Here is a 17,606-nt window from a genome sequence, read left to right on the forward strand (position 1 = left end):
AAATTTCGGTAACGGTACCGGTAACGACAATTTCGATTGGTATATGTCAATGCATTTCTTATGGTAACGAAAATTTCGCCAGAGGTGCATACTGCGCTCAAAGATTTTCCAAAAATGTTGTTAGCCGTTCCACAATCGATGGTACATGTAGTCAAGACCATACCTTTTTATAACTTTGGGTCAATTTAAACAACTGATCAATTGTGTATGTATGTGTTATTGTATATACGATCTTTATTCTACACATATGCATGTATTTTTGCTGTATTTGTAAACAGTTTTGTTCAATGTATTATACACTACAACTACTACTACTATGTGTTATGTGTATTATGTTTGTATGTATGTATACTATATATATATATATATATATAAGAAATTATAATTTGTAAGATTTTTGCGTTACTATTATATTCAAAATCAAAATTGTAGCATCATTTCGAAAAGGGATAACAAACAACAATCGCATGGTATAGTACATATCTCGTTAAAGTTTTTCTTTTTCTTCTCTTCTCTTTTGATATGACATTGATATATACTGTGTGTATGTTAATGCGTATTTATGTATGTATTGGTGTTTGTGAAGTGGAGGCCAATTTTCAATATTTTCCTCTGTGTAAATAATAATATTATATTCATATACATGTACATATGTATGTGTGTATTAGATATGTATGTGTTTTTCTGTATGCCTATGATGAAGTCTTTCAAGTACGAGTACAAATGTGTTAGTGTAAATTAAATGTATGCAGGTGAGCGATTAGATTAGTTTTAAGGTTCCGTTTGTATTTCATAATGGCGGCCTTCTTCGTTCTTGGTTCATCTAGCCATAGACAGACGTTTGCCCTTGAATCCTGTGTTTTTGTTTTTACTTCTCCCATTTTACCATACACTACACTTTTCTACAGGATTCATGCGTGAGCCCATTTCGCATTGATAGGCATCGGCAAAGTCTTTTGAATTTGATAGCGGACCCAGTACTCGAACTGAGCCCGGTGAATGCACCGAGGAACGTATTTTTGTGAGAGCATCTTCGGGACGCATGGAACCGCACCATATTTGGGCATAGTTTAAAAAGAAAAGTTGATCATGTGTGAGATTTAAGCCGGGCAATCGTTGTTCTGGACCATTGCGCTGTACCCATTTCTTATAGGCCTAAAGGGGGGGCGAAAATAATTGAAGATCTTCAAATATAAGTAGATTTATGACTACATACCCTGAAGGCTTGTTTCAAGCCCCCATTATCTGCTATATTTTCACCTTGAGTCATGCGTCCATTCATATACAGGCCCACTTCATCGATTTTGTATTTGGAATACTGATCGATCATACATTGCGTTTGTTCACGGAATGCTTCAATAGTGGCCTAAAATTGAAGTTATTTCATTTCAATAAATCTTTATTTACAAAAGCCCCAGAAAACTTACATTGTTCCACCACTCCATCATGTTTCCATCCTTATCAAATTGACGACCTGGAAGAGAAATTTTTATATATTTGAAAATGATTAAAAACTTTTATACTTAGGATCTGTATTTTCAATACTCTTGCAAATTCATAATATTTTTAAAAATTTTTATGTCCTATCGGGAGTTCAGCTCACGGGTGTTGACACACTTTTGACGCTCATTGTATGTATGTTTGTTTGTTCCGTATGGACTCAAATACGGTTGAACCTATTTGCTTCAAAATTTTCATAAGTTTCTGTTAAAAAATGTTAATATCTGAGGGGGAAAATCCACCTCTCCTTATCAAAATTTCACCAAAGAAAGTAGTCTGACAAAATAATTTGGAGTTTTGTGTCTACCCCAGAAACTCCAAACGGAAATATGGGCCTATTATAGCAATGTGGGTTTTAATTGAAAAGTATTTCGGAGTTTTAAAATTTGAATCGAAGTATCTGGTGGTAACCTCAACCTCCAAAAGCCCCCCACCCCGAATATAAACATTGATCGAAAATTTCAATACCAGAGTCAATAGAAGGGGATTTGGGAGTTGGCCACAAAGTGATATTAAAAATTGGGTCCAAATATCTAAAGGAACGCCGAACTCCCAAACATCTCTGCACAATAAAAGATATCACTGCAGCTAGTTTGAAAAAGTTTTTAAGTAGCTTTAGTAGCATTCTCACTTCATTAACGGGTTTGGAAACCCTGGCTTTCCTTTTCTATTGCAAACAATGTCAACCATTAAGCTGGTCTCGAATGGGGTATTTTCTCCAAAACGGAAGGCACTGGGTTCAAAGGGCCCACGAGCAAACCCCTTCATATCGGGCATGTATACTGATTGAAATAAGGGAATCCAAAAAATCAAATACATAGACTGATCTTAAGGATATAGGCTCAAATGAAACGCATGCATAATGTAGGGACTGATAGTGTGAAAAGGTTTTGAACTTGCCTTTTCCATTGCAAAAATCTTCAATCATTAAGCTTGTTCCGAAAAGTAAAGCACTGCGTTCAAATGGTCCACGAGCAAACCCCTCCCTATCGGCATGTATACCGATTGAAATAAGGGAATCTAAAGATACATAGGCTGATCCTAAGAATATGGGGCTCAAATTGAAGGCATTTGAGAGTAAAAACCAATCTGACATTAAAATTTTGAGTATTTACGAAAAGTGTGCGAATCGTTTACCCAAGATTCGGGTTAAATTCCTTCCCCCCAAAAAAAACCCTACTGGACATGTAGACCGAACGGGGCAATATGGAACCTAAATAAATGGTGTTGCTCACAAACAACTTAGCATTAACATTTGAATTCGAATTTTGGGGGTCGGCTCCTATGCACAGTAACACAAATATACGAATGGGATTTTCTTTTAAGGATAAACTTGTATCGAAATTTTCTCTAAATACAAAACTTTATTTAAATGTTTATACCCACAATTAAAGGATGGACGTATACTAATCGAGTCATGTCGTTTGAAAAATCTCGAAATATTGTTCTGTGACCTCATAAAGTATATATATATATATATATATATATATATATATATATATATATATATATTTGATCGTTTCGACATTTTGAGTCGATCTAGCCATATCCGTCCGTTCGTCTTACGAAATCACGATAGCGGTGGAAAGCGTAAAGCTAGCCGCTTGAAATTTTGCACCGATTCTTCTTGTTGATGTACGTCGTTGGGGATTTGGGCATATCGGCTCATATTTGGATATAGCTCCCATATAAACCGATTTTGACATCTTGAGCCCATACAAGCAGCTGGAAGCCGTCCTTTTTATTCGATTCAGCTAAAATTTTGAATGTAGAGTTTTGTTACGATTTCCAACAATTGCGCCAAGTACCAAATCGGTCTCTAATCTGATATATCTCCCATATATACTGATCTTGCGGTTTGAAATATTGAGCCCTTGGAAGCCGTAATTTTTGTCCGATTTTGCTACTTCCAACAACCGTACCAAGTACGGTTCAAATCGTTCAATAACTTGATATAGCTCCCATATAAACCGATCTCCCGGATTCACGTCTGGAGCCCCTGGAAGCCGCAATTTTTGTCCGATTTGGCTACAATTTTGCACGTAATCTTCTGTTACGATTTCCAAAAACTGTGCTAGGTACGGTTCAAATCGGTCTATGATCTGATATAGCTCCCATATAAACCGATCTTATGATTATCCTTGTTCGACCCTTGTTTGGCAGAAACTTGGTACGTAAAGTAAAATTATGCCCTTCAACTAAATTTATTTTGTGTTAATTTTTAGCAGAATCCATGGCTGTGGTGGTGGTTCCCAAGATACGGCAAAAACTTTTAACTTCTAACAAAATTTTATGAAAAATTTCAATGAATATTTTTTAAACATGAAATTTGAATAAAATTTTCTTTAAAGAAAAGATTTTATAAAAATTTTCCGAAATTTGTTCTTAAATCAAAATTTTATCAAAAGACAAAATTTTCTCTAAAGGCACAATTTTATCGATTTTACTCTAATGAAAAAACTTTTCAAAATTTTCTCTAAGGACAAAATTGTAAAGAAATTTTCTCTAAATATCAATTTTATGAAAAAATTTTCTACAGACAAAATTTTATAAATTTTTTTTCTATAGACTGCGAAGTTCGAACATAGCACGAACCTTAAACCAAAATTTTAACAAAATTTTCTGTAAGATAAAGTTTAAACGAAATTTTTTTCTAAAGACAAAACCAAAATTTGTTTAAAATATTTTATAAAGACAAAATTTTATCGAATTTTTCTCCTAACATGAAATTTTGTATATTAATTTTTTTCTAAAAACAAAATATCTTAAAAATTTTCTCTAAATACTCAATTTTATCGAAAGATTTCGTAAGACAAATTTTCATTTAAATTTTTTCTGGAACAATATTTTATCCAAATTTCCTCCAAAGGCAGAATTTTATATCCGATGTTCTGGGCAGTGTGGATTACACCCTATCTGAGCCGCTTTTTGAAAAAAAGTACTGTACCACTATTCCTGATAGAACCGACTGGAACTATGATATCCCTGGTAACAGCAGTTACATAGACTTCTATACGAATGGTTCCAAACTAAACGACCAGGTGGGCTTTGGGTTGTACTCTAAAGATCTAGAACTGGTCATATCGAAAAGGTTACCCGACCACTGCAGTGTGTATCAAGTGGAGATCCTTGCTATTAAGGAAGTGGTGGAATGTCTAAGATATAATGTCATTCCATTAACTCCCTGGTAAACGTATTTCTGAACACAAAAACCGCCCTCGACTGTCGCAGATCTCTCAACGACATGGCTAAACAGTTCAAAATTCACCTGTTCTGGGTGCAGAACCACAGAGATATCCCAGGGAATTGTAAAGCGGACTAGCTTGCTAGACTAGGAATTACCCTACACATTCCAGGGTTACTGGAATCTGTGGGTATGCCTCTAGCGACATATAAGCTAAGTTTTTAGGACCAGGCCCGAAGGACAACGAATGATAGATGGTCACACAGAGGGGGCTGTGAGTATTCCAAAACTATGTGGCCTAATCTAGATTTGAAGAGGTCAACCGTTTAGCTGTCATTGGCTAGAACAGACGTCTCAGTCATTGTGTCCGTCATGACAGATCACTGTCTAATCGGAAAACATGCTGACAGACTGAAGGTTGCCAGCATAGACTTTTCCAGAAGCTGTGAAGACATGGAACAAGAAGATACTATAGAACACCTTATGTGTATGTGTCCCGCACTAGGTTCTCATTTCTTTGGAAACCTGTCTGATTTAGCGGATGTGAACATTCGCAAGTTATTGGGCTTTTTAAAGCTTCTGGATGGTTCAACGGTAGGAACTAGAAGGCTTCTTCCTTCTTCTGTTTCTGTGGTATCACGATGAACGAAAACGTCTAAGTGAATCTGATGATGATGCCACTTAAACCTAATCTAACCTAACCTTCAGCTCAATATTTAAAATTTTAAAGACTTTAGCGTGATTTCAGCAGACAGACGGACGGACATAGGAAGATGGTCTTAGATATTTACGACGACCAAGAATATTTTTTAAACTGTCCCACGTATTTTGGGTATTTTTTTATCCCAATAGGCAAAATTTACAGTATTATGGCGACTTAAGCCAGTAATCGACTTGTTTTGCGTTCTAAAAACTATAAAGTAACCTCTAAAAAGAAAATTTTAAGTTAGGAATTCCTTGCTACTTACAAAATCCCTTATTGTTTACCCCTCCCCTAAGTTGGTTCATGTCTGGTATTGTGTCTCCACCTTAGTGACGGTATCTGTTAGACGCGAAAGCCGGGCAATGACAAAGGAAATGGTCCAACGTCTCATCATCTTCACCGCTTGCCCTACACATGCTATCAGTTGCCGCACCGATTTTACATAAGTGAACTCGTAGTTCTATGTGTCCCGTTATAATACCAATAGCTATACTGACCTCCTTCTTGCTTCCTTTCAATAATAGCATTGTCTTCTCACGATCAGGATTTTCGCCGTTCTACCGACCGTTTCGCTGTTCCTCAATATTGCATGCGCATTCGTCGCCCACTCCCTTAACTCGGACTTCGTCGACCCGAAAAGCTTCGGGTTAACCAAGTTTATTGATGGCAGTTCTCTTGCCTTCACCGCCAGATCGTCTGTCCTTTCATTTCCCCTTACTCCGTTATGGCCCGGCACCCAAACGATGAGGATTTTCCCATCCTCAGAGAAGGCGTTAATCTCTCCTTCTTACACTGCAAGACTGTTCGTGACCTTACCGTTTTAATGTCGGTAAGATGTTCACACTCGACGTCCTCGCGTCAGCACCACACCACTTCACGCATTCCGTGATCGCCCGAATCTCCGCTGGACCTGCAGGACCGTATTATGGTCAGGCAGTCTTAAACAGATCTCAGTCCCTGGGTTCTCAATGTAAACCCCCTTCTGTCCTCTAGCTTTGATCCATCCGTGTAACATGATCTTCCAGATGGCAATACTAGGGTTTCGTTAATTCAAGACTGTGCCGCACACACTCGACTTCAAGGTTCATCTCTGGCATCCGATCGGAAACCTCTTCCCTTTCTTCCAGGTTTCCTATCGACGCCTCGATTATACCGCGATGGTATAAGCTGCTCCCATCCTCAATCCATTCTCCCATCGCCTTAAGCCTCATAGCCGCAGTGGCTGCCTCACACTTAATGGGTCGGATATCTAGAATAGTCACCAGTGCCCTAGTGGGCGTGGTCCTCATCGCTTCGCCCATGCCAAGACAACATGTTCTCTGAACCTGTTGTATGGTCCTTATGTTGCACTTTTTCTCCATAGCAGTCCACCAAACTACTGAGGCGTAAGTAAGTATTGATCTAATCATGCTCCTGTAGAGCCAGTGGACTATTCTCGGATTCTGGCCCCATAGTGCCCAACATCTGTGAGCCTTCTCAGTACGTTCCTGAATGTGACACTTCTAGTTCAGTTTTCTGTCCAAGATCACACCTAAGTAGTTGACCTTGTCTGATATCGAAATCGTCTTATCGAGGAAACGTGGTGCGCTAAATTGGCCCGCCTTCGTCTTCCTCGTGAACAGGCATATTACAGACTACTCTGGGTTAACATTGAGTCCTCTGGATCTAGCCCAGTCATATGCCATATGCAAGACCTTTTCGGGCCTTTTGCATAGCTCGTTCGGATCCTTACCCCTTACCCCCTCAATATATATATCGCGCGATTTTCACTCCTAGAGCCACTGCAAGCGCACTTACTGACCAATCTAGCCAAAATTTTGTGCGGCGCTTTGTTCGACGACTTTCACTATATCAACTTTGGTCGAAATCGGTTCAGATGTAGATATAGCTCCTATACATATGTATGTTCATCTGATTTTGAGAAATATTGCGATAAAGTGGTCATTTGTTAACCGATTCTCTCGAAATTTAGCAGCAAGGATTTTCTAATGACTCTTAATATGTAATTCACCAGTAGTAGTTCATAGAAACAGGTCCAGATTTGGATATAACAGCCAGCCATATATGTATATCGCCCGATTTTCACTTTTAGAGCCACTGCAAGCGCATTTATTGACCAATATTGCCATAATAGTGCGTAACGGTTTCCTCGATGCCTACCACATCGATTTAGATTTATATGTAGCTCCCATATATAAGTTCGTCATATAGGAGGCCACCGTAGCGCAGAGGTTAGCATGTCCGCCTATGACGCTGAACGCCTGGGTTCGAATCCTGGCGAGATCATCAGAAAACATTTTCAGCGGTGGCTTTCCCCTCCTAATGCTGGCAACATTTGTGAGGTAATATGCCATGTAAAACTTCTCTCCGAAGAGGTGTCGCACTGCGGCACGCCGTTCGGAATCGGCTATAAAAAGGAGGTCCCTTATCATTGAGCTTAAACTTGAATCGGTCTGCACTCATTGATAGGTGAGAAGTTTGCCCCTGTTCCTTAGCGGAATGTTCATGGGCAAAATTTGCAGTTTGCATATTTTGGGTAATTTGCAATAATTTTGTAATTTGTCAACCCTATTTATTACAGTTTGAACATATTTGCTCGAAATTTGATAAGGATTGTTTAATAAATCATCTCAAAACATCCGCCGACACCGCCGGACTTTTGCATTTCCTTACTGGTTTCATTGTATAAAATGTTTGAATATTAAGCTCATCTTGAAAGGGAAATTAACACATCATTAGAACATTGATTCTCAACCTATTGGGAACACAAAATTGGAAATTAAATAAAGTTTTCCTCAACTGTTTAATTTTGGAATCGGAAGGTTTGAAAAGTTAACACTAACAAAAATTCGTGGGTGTGCTACAGATTCGCTGGGGGTTACTTAGCACCCCACCCAGCTACGTCAATGTGCGAGGATCACTTTTTTCAAGATGAAAGCTTAATTCACAAATTGTTAGCGCTTTAAAAATGTATCACATACCTTTATCATCAAAACCGTGGGTGATTTCGTGGCCTATGACTACTCCTATGCCGCCGTAATTTAAAGATTTTGGAAAATGTTGACTGTAGAAGAGAGGTTGCAAAATACCAGCGGGAAAAACTAAAAGCATAGAAAAATAAGAACAGAATTCCATGATTTTTGTTTAAAAAATCTCAGCACCTACCAATATCATTTTTATTTGGGTTGTAGAAGGCATTAACTACTGCCGGTTCTGTTGTCCATTTCTCCTTATCGACCGGCTGTCGTAAAAGTTGAAAGTTTTTCTCGGTTTCCCATTTTAATAGGCGAAAAACGTTTTCCATAAAATTGTCAGGAACTATAGTGAGCTAAAGGGGGGGAAAAGGCAAAATAAAGAGATAACAAAATATTTGGGAAATTTTCTTACTGTACCTCATGCAGCCACTGTGGTACACTGTTACAATTTTATCATTTTCTATGGGAAAATTGTTCCAACTTACATTTTCATACTCCTTTTCCAATTCGTTGGCATCTGTTATAAGTTCAGGATATCCTATGCGTTCATTCATCATATCAGCCTTTTCCTTGGCCACTGCCCTTGTCTCATCATCCATCCAATGATTTTCCACCAGAAGTTCATTGAAAGCCTCCCTTATGGTGTGAATCATTTCCAAAGCCGTTTCTTTGCTTGCCTGATCAAAGTTATCCCTAATGAAGAGGGCACCCACAGCCATGCCCAATTTCTTATTGGTCCAATCGACACATTGGGACCAACGCATGCGTTCCGTTTGAACGCCCATAAGAATTCTTCGAAATTCCAACCTTTCCCTTTGATACTCGTCAATCATGTGATTCATTATGGACATTACCAGACGCCACAGCAGATAATTATGTTTTGTTCTAGTGTCAGTCTTGGCCAAAGTTTTGCCCATTTCGATGAAGAATGGCACAGCATAGGCTACCAATTCCTCGTTCTCCTTCAAAGGAATACTGCTACCCAAAGCGGTTTGTAGATAGAGAGTCCAGTTCAGCTGTGGCACCTCGGTCTGTAAATCGTTGAGGGTTATCTTTCTGTAGACGGAGCTGGTATCATGGCGATCTGGTTCTGGGAGTGTGGCATTTGCCAACTGAATTTCCATTTGCAAGACATTATTCAGCTCTTGCTTGGCCGTAGTTCCATTGGCTCCCATCAATATGGCTATTTGGGTCATATATTTGTGATAGGCTTTCAAATCATTTTCACTACTCGATTTGAGATAATAATCGCGGGAGGGTAGAGCCAGGGGAAATTGATCCAATTGTAGGACATATACCGAGGAGTTTTTATCATCGGCCGATACATAAAGTTCGACTAGAGTAGATTCGCCATAGGAACGGCGCAATATGCCGGCCAGTTCTTCTATGCTGATGTTGGGGGGCGACCAGTTCTCCTCAATGACAGGCCAACCTCCCAGCGACTTGAGAACATCTTTTAAGCGACCTATCCCAACTTTACGAATCTGAGCTAAGGAAGAAGTGAAGTGTTAGAGTGGTTGTTAGAGTAAGCTAATGAATCGACTACCAACCCATGTCAGTGCAACTTTTGTAAAACATTTTCGCCTTGACCGTTGCCTGATTATCACTATCATCGATGGGCTCTTCCAGTATATCCTTAAGTTCGACTTGCAGTTGATCTGCCAGAACCTTAAATATTCAAAAAGAGTTTTAGATAAAGCAGTGTGACAGAAAAACTGAAGCTCTACCTCAAAAGTGCTTATAGAACTTTTATCCTCTGGTATAACGTGTATCTTGTTCCATGTACCGCAGGCATATTGGAAAAAATTGTCACATGGGTTGGCATTGGTGTCCATGCCCGATAATAAATGCGCCGCTAAGTTAAATTTGGGGGTAAAAGAGATAGTTAAAATATTTGCTTTCTTAAAGGGGTGAGGAATTGCGATTTACCTGTTCTAACGCATTCTTCTGTCAAACAGATGTCATCTTTATTTGATAAGAATTCTGAAAAGGGAAAAAATTTGACAAAATAAATACAGCGGTCAAAAAAAGTATTCATCATTCAATGTTTTTTTTTTAATAAGTCTACAAAAGACAATTGGAATAAAAACATATTAAACTAATGATGCAATAGTGCTTGTGTGATATATATGTACACAATTTCATTGTTTTTAAAGAAAAAAATAGTATTTATTGGAACAAAAAGGGCCATTTTACAGCTGAACACAAAAAATTAAACAAAAAAAGTATTCATCATTGCAAAAAAACAAAAAAATAAATAACATAATTTAAAAAAATTAATACTTTGTTATTCGACCACCGCGTCTTATAACTTCTTTTAAACGGTTTGACATCGATTGGACTAATTTAGCGGTTATATTTTGGTCTATATTAGTCCATTCCTCCATTATCACCTGTTGCATTTGACTTTTGCTCGAAAAATTGCGCGTTCTCAATTTGCGTTCGAGATGTTCCCAAAGATGTTCAATTGGGTTCAAGTCGGGACTTTGAGGAGGAGTTTTAATGACTTTGGGGCAGTTATACAGCATCCACATCTTGGTATTTAAAGCAGAATGTTTGGGGTCATTATCTTGATAATATTGAAAGTTATTACCAAGCCCAAGTTTTACAGCACTATCTTTTAAATTCCTCTTTAAAATGTCAATGTAATACTTATGATCCATTACTCCATTAATAATTTCAAGATTTCCCGCTCCTGAAGCCGCCATACACCCCCAAACCATTAAACCACCTCCACCATGTTTTACAGTAGCAACTGTGTTTCGTTCTTCAAGCTCTGTATTTGGTTTTCTGTACACTATGACCTTTCCATCGCACCCAAAAAGATTAAACTTGCTCTCGTTTGCAAAAATGACTGTTTTCCAAAATGATTCGGGCTGTTTTATATACATTTTTGCGAAGTTTAGCCTTTTCACTCGGTTTATTTTATTTATAAAGGGCTTCTTACGTGCAGTTCTTCCTCTGTAACTATGCCTTTTGAGTGTATTTCGAATTGTTTGTGTAGTAACTTCCTTCCCTAAATATTCCATAGTGTTTTTACGAAGAATGGTCGCATTTGTCTTCGGAGTTTTCTGAACTTGCCGCACTAGCCAACGCACATCTCCAACTGAAAGTGCTTTTGGTCGACCAGATCTTGGTTTATTGTCAACAGTTTTCGTTTCTGTCCACTTTCTGATGATGGATTGTATAGTAGATCGTGGTCTATTTAATATTTCACTGATAGTTTTTTGAGTTAAACCATTCCTGTGGTGTTTTATTATCAAAACTTTTACCTCATCAGAAACCTCGTTTTGCTTACGACCCATTTTGACAAAAACTATATTTTCAATGAAATTAAATATTTGCTGTCAAGGGCAAAGCCTCCTTTACTAAATAAAACAGAAAAGGGGGATTCCCAAATAATATTTGAATTTGACTTTGATGATAGCACATCAATGATGAATACTTTTTTTGTTCTGTTTTTGGTGTTATTATATAAAATTGCATTTTTTGCGCTAATTAAATTTATTTTTTGAATTTATTTTAAAACATATTACGAAAAATAAACTATTGCATAAAACTGCATTATTTGTTTACTTTAAGTTTTCTTCAATTACCCAAAATAAGTGAATTTATTATCAATTTTGCTAATGATGAATACTTTTTTTGACCGCTGTATGGACATTTTATAAAGATTTTTTTTTTATATGAAAGTGATGGAAATTTGTTTTAATAAACTTAGATAATTTTTTATTTTTACAAGAAACACTGAATAGTTTGTGAAGCAGAAGCAAATTACAGAATCTGTGCTCCACGAGGACAGAAGCAGAAGCAAATTACACATCTGTCCTCCACTAAGTGGTGCGATATGTTGAAAAGTCTCTCCACCAGAAGGAGTATGCCAAGGTGACCTTCGAAGAGTCTTTTAACAACATGACCTTAGGATCGATCGACCCTGGACCGAACCGGGTCGACCCAGTAACATGGGAAACGCATTGAGGAGCTACATTCTGGCCAGCATTAGTGAGGCGATAACCACCGCTGAAATATTTGTCTTGATGTCCCGCCAGGTTTCGAACCCTGCTGTTCAGCGTCATAGGTAGTCATGCAGACCTACGCGCTACGGAGGCCTCATGTTTCTGATTCTAGGCAAATTTTTCCCAAGGATCAGTGAGATAGGTCATTGAATTGTGACTGGGGAGAGTGTCGAGATGAGCAACAATGAATGGGTAGAGCACGAACAAAAGAAAGATTTAGAGCTGCTGCTTTTCTCTCTGGGTATAGTCCTTGATGTGAAATCGCGGACTAGGCCCGGGATAAGGCATCTTCGATTCCTTTCGGACGATATTCCTTAAAAAGTGGGATGGTGACCCAACGAAATAATGTACATTAAGCTCGGTCAAATCTTAGCGGCTATCAAAATCATAATCTACGACATTTTCTAAGAATTTTTGACCAAGAAACCTTGGATCTAAAATCAAAGTCAAGTTTCCGGTTTTAAAGATAAAATTAAAAATTTGATTAATTTTAGATCAAAAACAGAATTTTTCGGTGGTGGAAAGGAGGGATCGAACAAAAAGTTCGAAAAGGCCCATAAAGTTCCTGCGATGCTTAATGTGTAGCTTGTTGGCGGGATTGGCCTTAGGCTGGGGAGCTTGCACTGTTATAATAAGACAGGTTCTTCCACAGTTCTATTCTGGATATAACAGATGCGGAGGGAAGACCTCAGGTTATCTGACAGAAAGACCGATTCTATATAGATTTTTTAGTACTTTTCCAAAAGAGAGGATTTGGGGTCGGGTACTTTGTTCGCTGATAGCTCCAAAATAGAGACGAGATTGGGTCTACCTCGATGTTCTTGGTTTCGATGTAGCGTGGAGAATGCAGGACTAATATAAGAAGTTCTAGGAAGGGATCAACCGTCCTTGAAACCCAGAACTCCAACCCCAAAACTCTGAAGCTTATGAAGAGATCAGAAAACCAGTAAAGAAGGGCAAACGTCGGGCGGAGCCGACTATATAATACCCTACACTACCGAGTGTACGTAATACTTTTTATATATAGCAGTTATATCCAAATCTAGTCAGACTTTTATTTAGCATACCAGTCGAAATATCGAATAGAACCTTCTTCGATTTTCCTACGATGGTACGAAAATTGGGGCTTCTTCAGCCTTAAAAGTCGCATACAACGCATAAAAGACATATATGGGAGTTTTATCCAAAGCTGATTTGATTTTGATGAAATTTTGCACATGTATTGGGATGTCAATTAAAACACCTCATGAAAAATTTTGTAGAGATCGGACCAAAATTAAATTAAAAATCGAAACGCACAAAAGATATATATGGGAACTTTACCTAAATCTGGTTCGATTTTGATAAAAATTTTTGCATGTAGTGCGACGTCAAAAAAACATCTCCTCAAAAATTTTGTAAGGATGGGACCAAAATTCTGGCTACTATAGCTTTAAAAGAGCATATCGGATATATGATATGTATGGGAGTTATATATAAATCTGAACCGATTCTGCCAAATTTGTTAAAGAACGCACCAAAATTGGGACTTCTACAGCCTTAAAAGACTATATCAGATGAAAGATATATATGAGGGCTATATATAAATCTGATCCGATTCTGATGAAATTTTGCACACATATTCCGACGTCACAAAAAGCACTTCGTGCCAAATTTGGTAAGGATCGGGCCTTCTACAGCCTTAATAGTTCAAATCGAGTGAAACTTATATATGGGAGCTATATCTAAATCTGAACCGTTCTCGATGAAACTTTGCACACGTATTAAAACGTCACACGAATCATCTCATGCTAAATTTGGTAAAGATCGGACCAAAATTGTGGCTCCTATTTGTTGGTTTTTTGTGCCTAAATCTAGACCGATTTCAATGAAATTTTTTACACATATTAGGACGTCCAAACAAACACTCTGTGCCAAATTTTGTAACGATCGAACTAAAATTGTGGCTCCCACAGTTTTAAAGGGGCACATCGGATGAGAGATATATATAAGAGCTATATCTAAATTTTGACCGATTTTTTTTTCAAAATCAATAGCGTTCGTCCTTGAACCAAAAAAGAGACTTATGCAAAATTTTGTGAAAATCGGACAACAAATGCGACCTGTACCTTGATTACAAGAATACATGGACAGACAGACAGACGGACATAGCTAACTCAAATCAGGAAGAGATTCTAAGCCGATCCGTATACTTATCGATGGGTCTTCTCCTTCTTAGCGTTGCAAACAAATGCACAAATCTAAAATGCCCTGTACCACAGTGGTGGTGTAGGGTATAAATATGGGAAAGTGCAAGTAAAGTACAAGGTCACCTCTGTAGTCGAGTTGGTAGTGTGCTCCATTTCCACCAGGGTCTTGGTGTGTCGCTACTGTGGTATCAAATTAGACTAAAATTGTCTTATTAAGTCTGTTTACAAAATAGACTGCCTCTCTAACCTAACCGGAGCGTGGCTCAAGCCCTTAAACTCGAAAACGGTGAGGTTGAAGAACGTGGTTTAATATTCTGAGTCCCATACAAATTTCAGGTTTTTGACATAGCGCTGATTTGGGTTTCTAGGTACAACGATATTCCTGGAAATGAGAAGACAAGCGAATGTGCCAGCAAGGGCTAGCGAACTGATCACCGATCTTGTATTTTTGTTATTTGTAAAGATACTGAATCAAGTAGTATGGATAGTTAGTGCGGCTGCAGTTACATTTTGAATACTACAGATGGGAAGGGAAGTTTGTGAATGGTCTCAAACAATATGGCACCGAGTCCAATTCAAGATTTAATTTTTGGGATTCGCTTTCCCCAAAAAAATTGAGACTATTGGGAGGAAGCTAAGACCTCGCTTTTCAATTATAGCAACAAGATGGAGATGAAACCAGATCTGATGTGCTTAGTATCGGTATGTCGTTAGACTGCCGGCCGAATGTACGGTCTTTCAGGCAGAGTCAGTATCAGTTAAGGCGGTCAGTATGACGGCGTTCAGAGTTCTGTGTCTAATTCCGGATTTATGTGGACAGTATTGGGGATTCAAGCTATTCGAATTGAGGACAGTGAGGTCAAAGTACGTGGCGAATTGTTAAGAGTCCCTAAAAGAACTCTAGGTTCATCATATATTGCTGACTTGGATTACCTGACACGATCATATTTCGTGAAAAACGAAAATTGGAAGAGTGTGTTCGTTCACATCGAGTGAACCGATGTCAATTAACGAACGAACGGACGCATTTACACTTTGGAACTGGATGCGGAGGAAATGAAAGGTATCTAATTAGCTGGCGCCGAGCCCCATTCGTGAAAGGATTTTTTTGGGGATTCGACTTGGGCATTGGAAGTTTTACTGTAGGACGTTGAAACCTCCAACTTAACTGACGGTAGCAAGATAGAGACGGAACGGGTTCAAACTTCGAACTAAGACTGTCGGACGAGTATTCTATCTTTAAGGAAGAAATCTGTGCCACACAATGGATCTAGCACCATACAAACAGGATTTATGTGAACAGTATAATGGTGCTGCAAATTTGCCCATGAAAATTCCGTTAAGGAACAGGGGCAAACTTTTTACATATCAATGAGAGCTACTCGATTCAATTTTAACCTCCATGATAGGGAGGAGCAGCAGTGCGAAGCATATGGCATAATACCTCACAAATGTCGTCAGCATAAGAAGGGGTTCTTGGTTCCAGATTTTGGAACCAGGCGTTTATCGTCATAGACGGCAATGCTAATCTCTGCGCCACGTTGGAAACTCTGCGCCTATGATGGTGCTCAAGTCGATAAATTCAAGAGCGGCTCAATCGAAGTGCATGGAGTTATTTAAAGAGTTCTTAAATAAACTCCAGTGACGTAGCACTGTTTTAGATTCCCGAACACAATGACATTTGGGAAAAAGAGAAGGCGGAGTCGGTGCTAAGGTGGAAATCTACCGGATACCGGATTGCTACAACTCTTCTAGAACTGGCCTATCGCCCACAGGAGAAAGACGGAGGAATTGGTAGGAGTTATAATCGGGCGCATATGGAAAATCCTGATAATGATTACTGTGGAAGCTGTCTTGATGAGGATAAAGAAGAGACGATGGGGACAACAAACTTTCATCTTGGCGAGGCGGAAAAGTCTTCAAATACAATGAAAACGCCGGATGGGTTCGTTAAGAGACGCGATAAGATTTAAAAAGCTCTTCTGTTTGGGCGCAAAGTCGCTGGGTTGCACACACCTAGTAGACGCTTGAGTGGGCGTAGACCAGCGGACCTGATGGGATCCTAAAAGCGGTAATGTTTGCGTAAAGTCCACTGTTACCACTGTCTTCTTGGCGAGGCAGAAAAATTCTCCAAATACAATGAAAACGCCGGATGGATTCGACAGGAGACGCGATAAGATCTAAAAAGCCTTATGCTTGGGCGCATAGTCGCTGGGTTGCACACACAGAGACACTTGAGTGGGCATAGACCAGCGGACGTGATGGGATCCTAAATGCGGTAATGTTTGCGTAAAGTCCACTGTCACGCACATCAAGTCGAAACTAGGCTGGGCATGGTCCAGTGCTCCTCTGTGGAATGCATGTATACATATGTGTGGGCCTACTCCATACTCTCATTATATTTTTATACCCTACACCACCACTGTGGTACAGGGTATAATAACTTTGTGCATTTGTTTGCAACGCTACGAAGGAGAAGAGCTAGAGTCATTGAAAAGTATACCGATCAGCTTAGAATCACTTCCTTATTCGATTCAGCTATGCCCGTCTGTCTGTCTGTCCGTCTGTCCGTTCATGTATTCTTGTAATCAATCATTGATAAGTATATCGCTCAGCTTACAATCACTTCTTGATTCGATTTAGCTATGCTCGTCTGTCTGTCTGTCCATGTATTCTTGGAATCAAGGTATAGGTCGCATTTGTTGTCCGACTGTCGTAAAATTTTGCACTGACTTGTGATTTTGCATTTGGTCCAAGGACGAATGCTATTGATTTTGAAAAAATTCGGATCAGATTTAGATATAACTCATATATATGTATTTTCCATCCGATATAGCTTTTAGGGGTTATAGAAGCCACAATTTTGGTCCGATCTTTACTAGATTTTGCTGGACTTGTTTCATTTCACGTCCCAATATGAGTGTTATTTCATCAAAATCGGAATATAGCTCCCATATATATCTTTAATACGATATGGTCTTTGAATCTTGGTCCGATCTTTGCAAAATTTAGCACGAAAAGTTTCATTTGACGTTCCAA

The 17,606-nt window shown here is 38.8% G+C and overlaps 1 protein-coding gene across 9 annotated transcripts in view; it reads right to left on the reverse strand.

Annotated features, from left to right (window-relative positions):
* Positions 1 to 201: 201 nt before the first annotated feature.
* Positions 202 to 17,606, reverse strand: part of LOC106085555 (neprilysin-1) — an 81,158-nt gene continuing 63,753 nt past the window's right edge. For all 9 annotated transcript variants that reach the window (XM_013249866.2, XM_013249861.2, XM_059367539.1 and 6 more), the window contains 9 exons: positions 10,292 to 10,345; positions 10,090 to 10,217; positions 9,913 to 10,030; positions 8,848 to 9,851; positions 8,553 to 8,715; positions 8,369 to 8,488; positions 1,428 to 1,474; positions 1,217 to 1,366; positions 202 to 1,155 (listed from right to left, as the gene is read on the reverse strand). In XM_013249866.2, the coding sequence (XP_013105320.1) occupies positions 883 to 1,155; positions 1,217 to 1,366; positions 1,428 to 1,474; positions 8,369 to 8,488; positions 8,553 to 8,715; positions 8,848 to 9,851; positions 9,913 to 10,030; positions 10,090 to 10,217; positions 10,292 to 10,345 (2,057 nt within the window). In that variant the 3' untranslated portion in view covers positions 202 to 882. The remainder of the gene's footprint in view (positions 1,156 to 1,216; positions 1,367 to 1,427; positions 1,475 to 8,368; positions 8,489 to 8,552; positions 8,716 to 8,847; positions 9,852 to 9,912; positions 10,031 to 10,089; positions 10,218 to 10,291; positions 10,346 to 17,606) is intronic.

The sequence above is a fragment of the Stomoxys calcitrans genome, chromosome 4 (assembly GCF_963082655.1).
Source record: "Stomoxys calcitrans chromosome 4, idStoCalc2.1, whole genome shotgun sequence".
NCBI classification, from domain to species: domain Eukaryota; kingdom Metazoa; phylum Arthropoda; class Insecta; order Diptera; family Muscidae; genus Stomoxys; species Stomoxys calcitrans.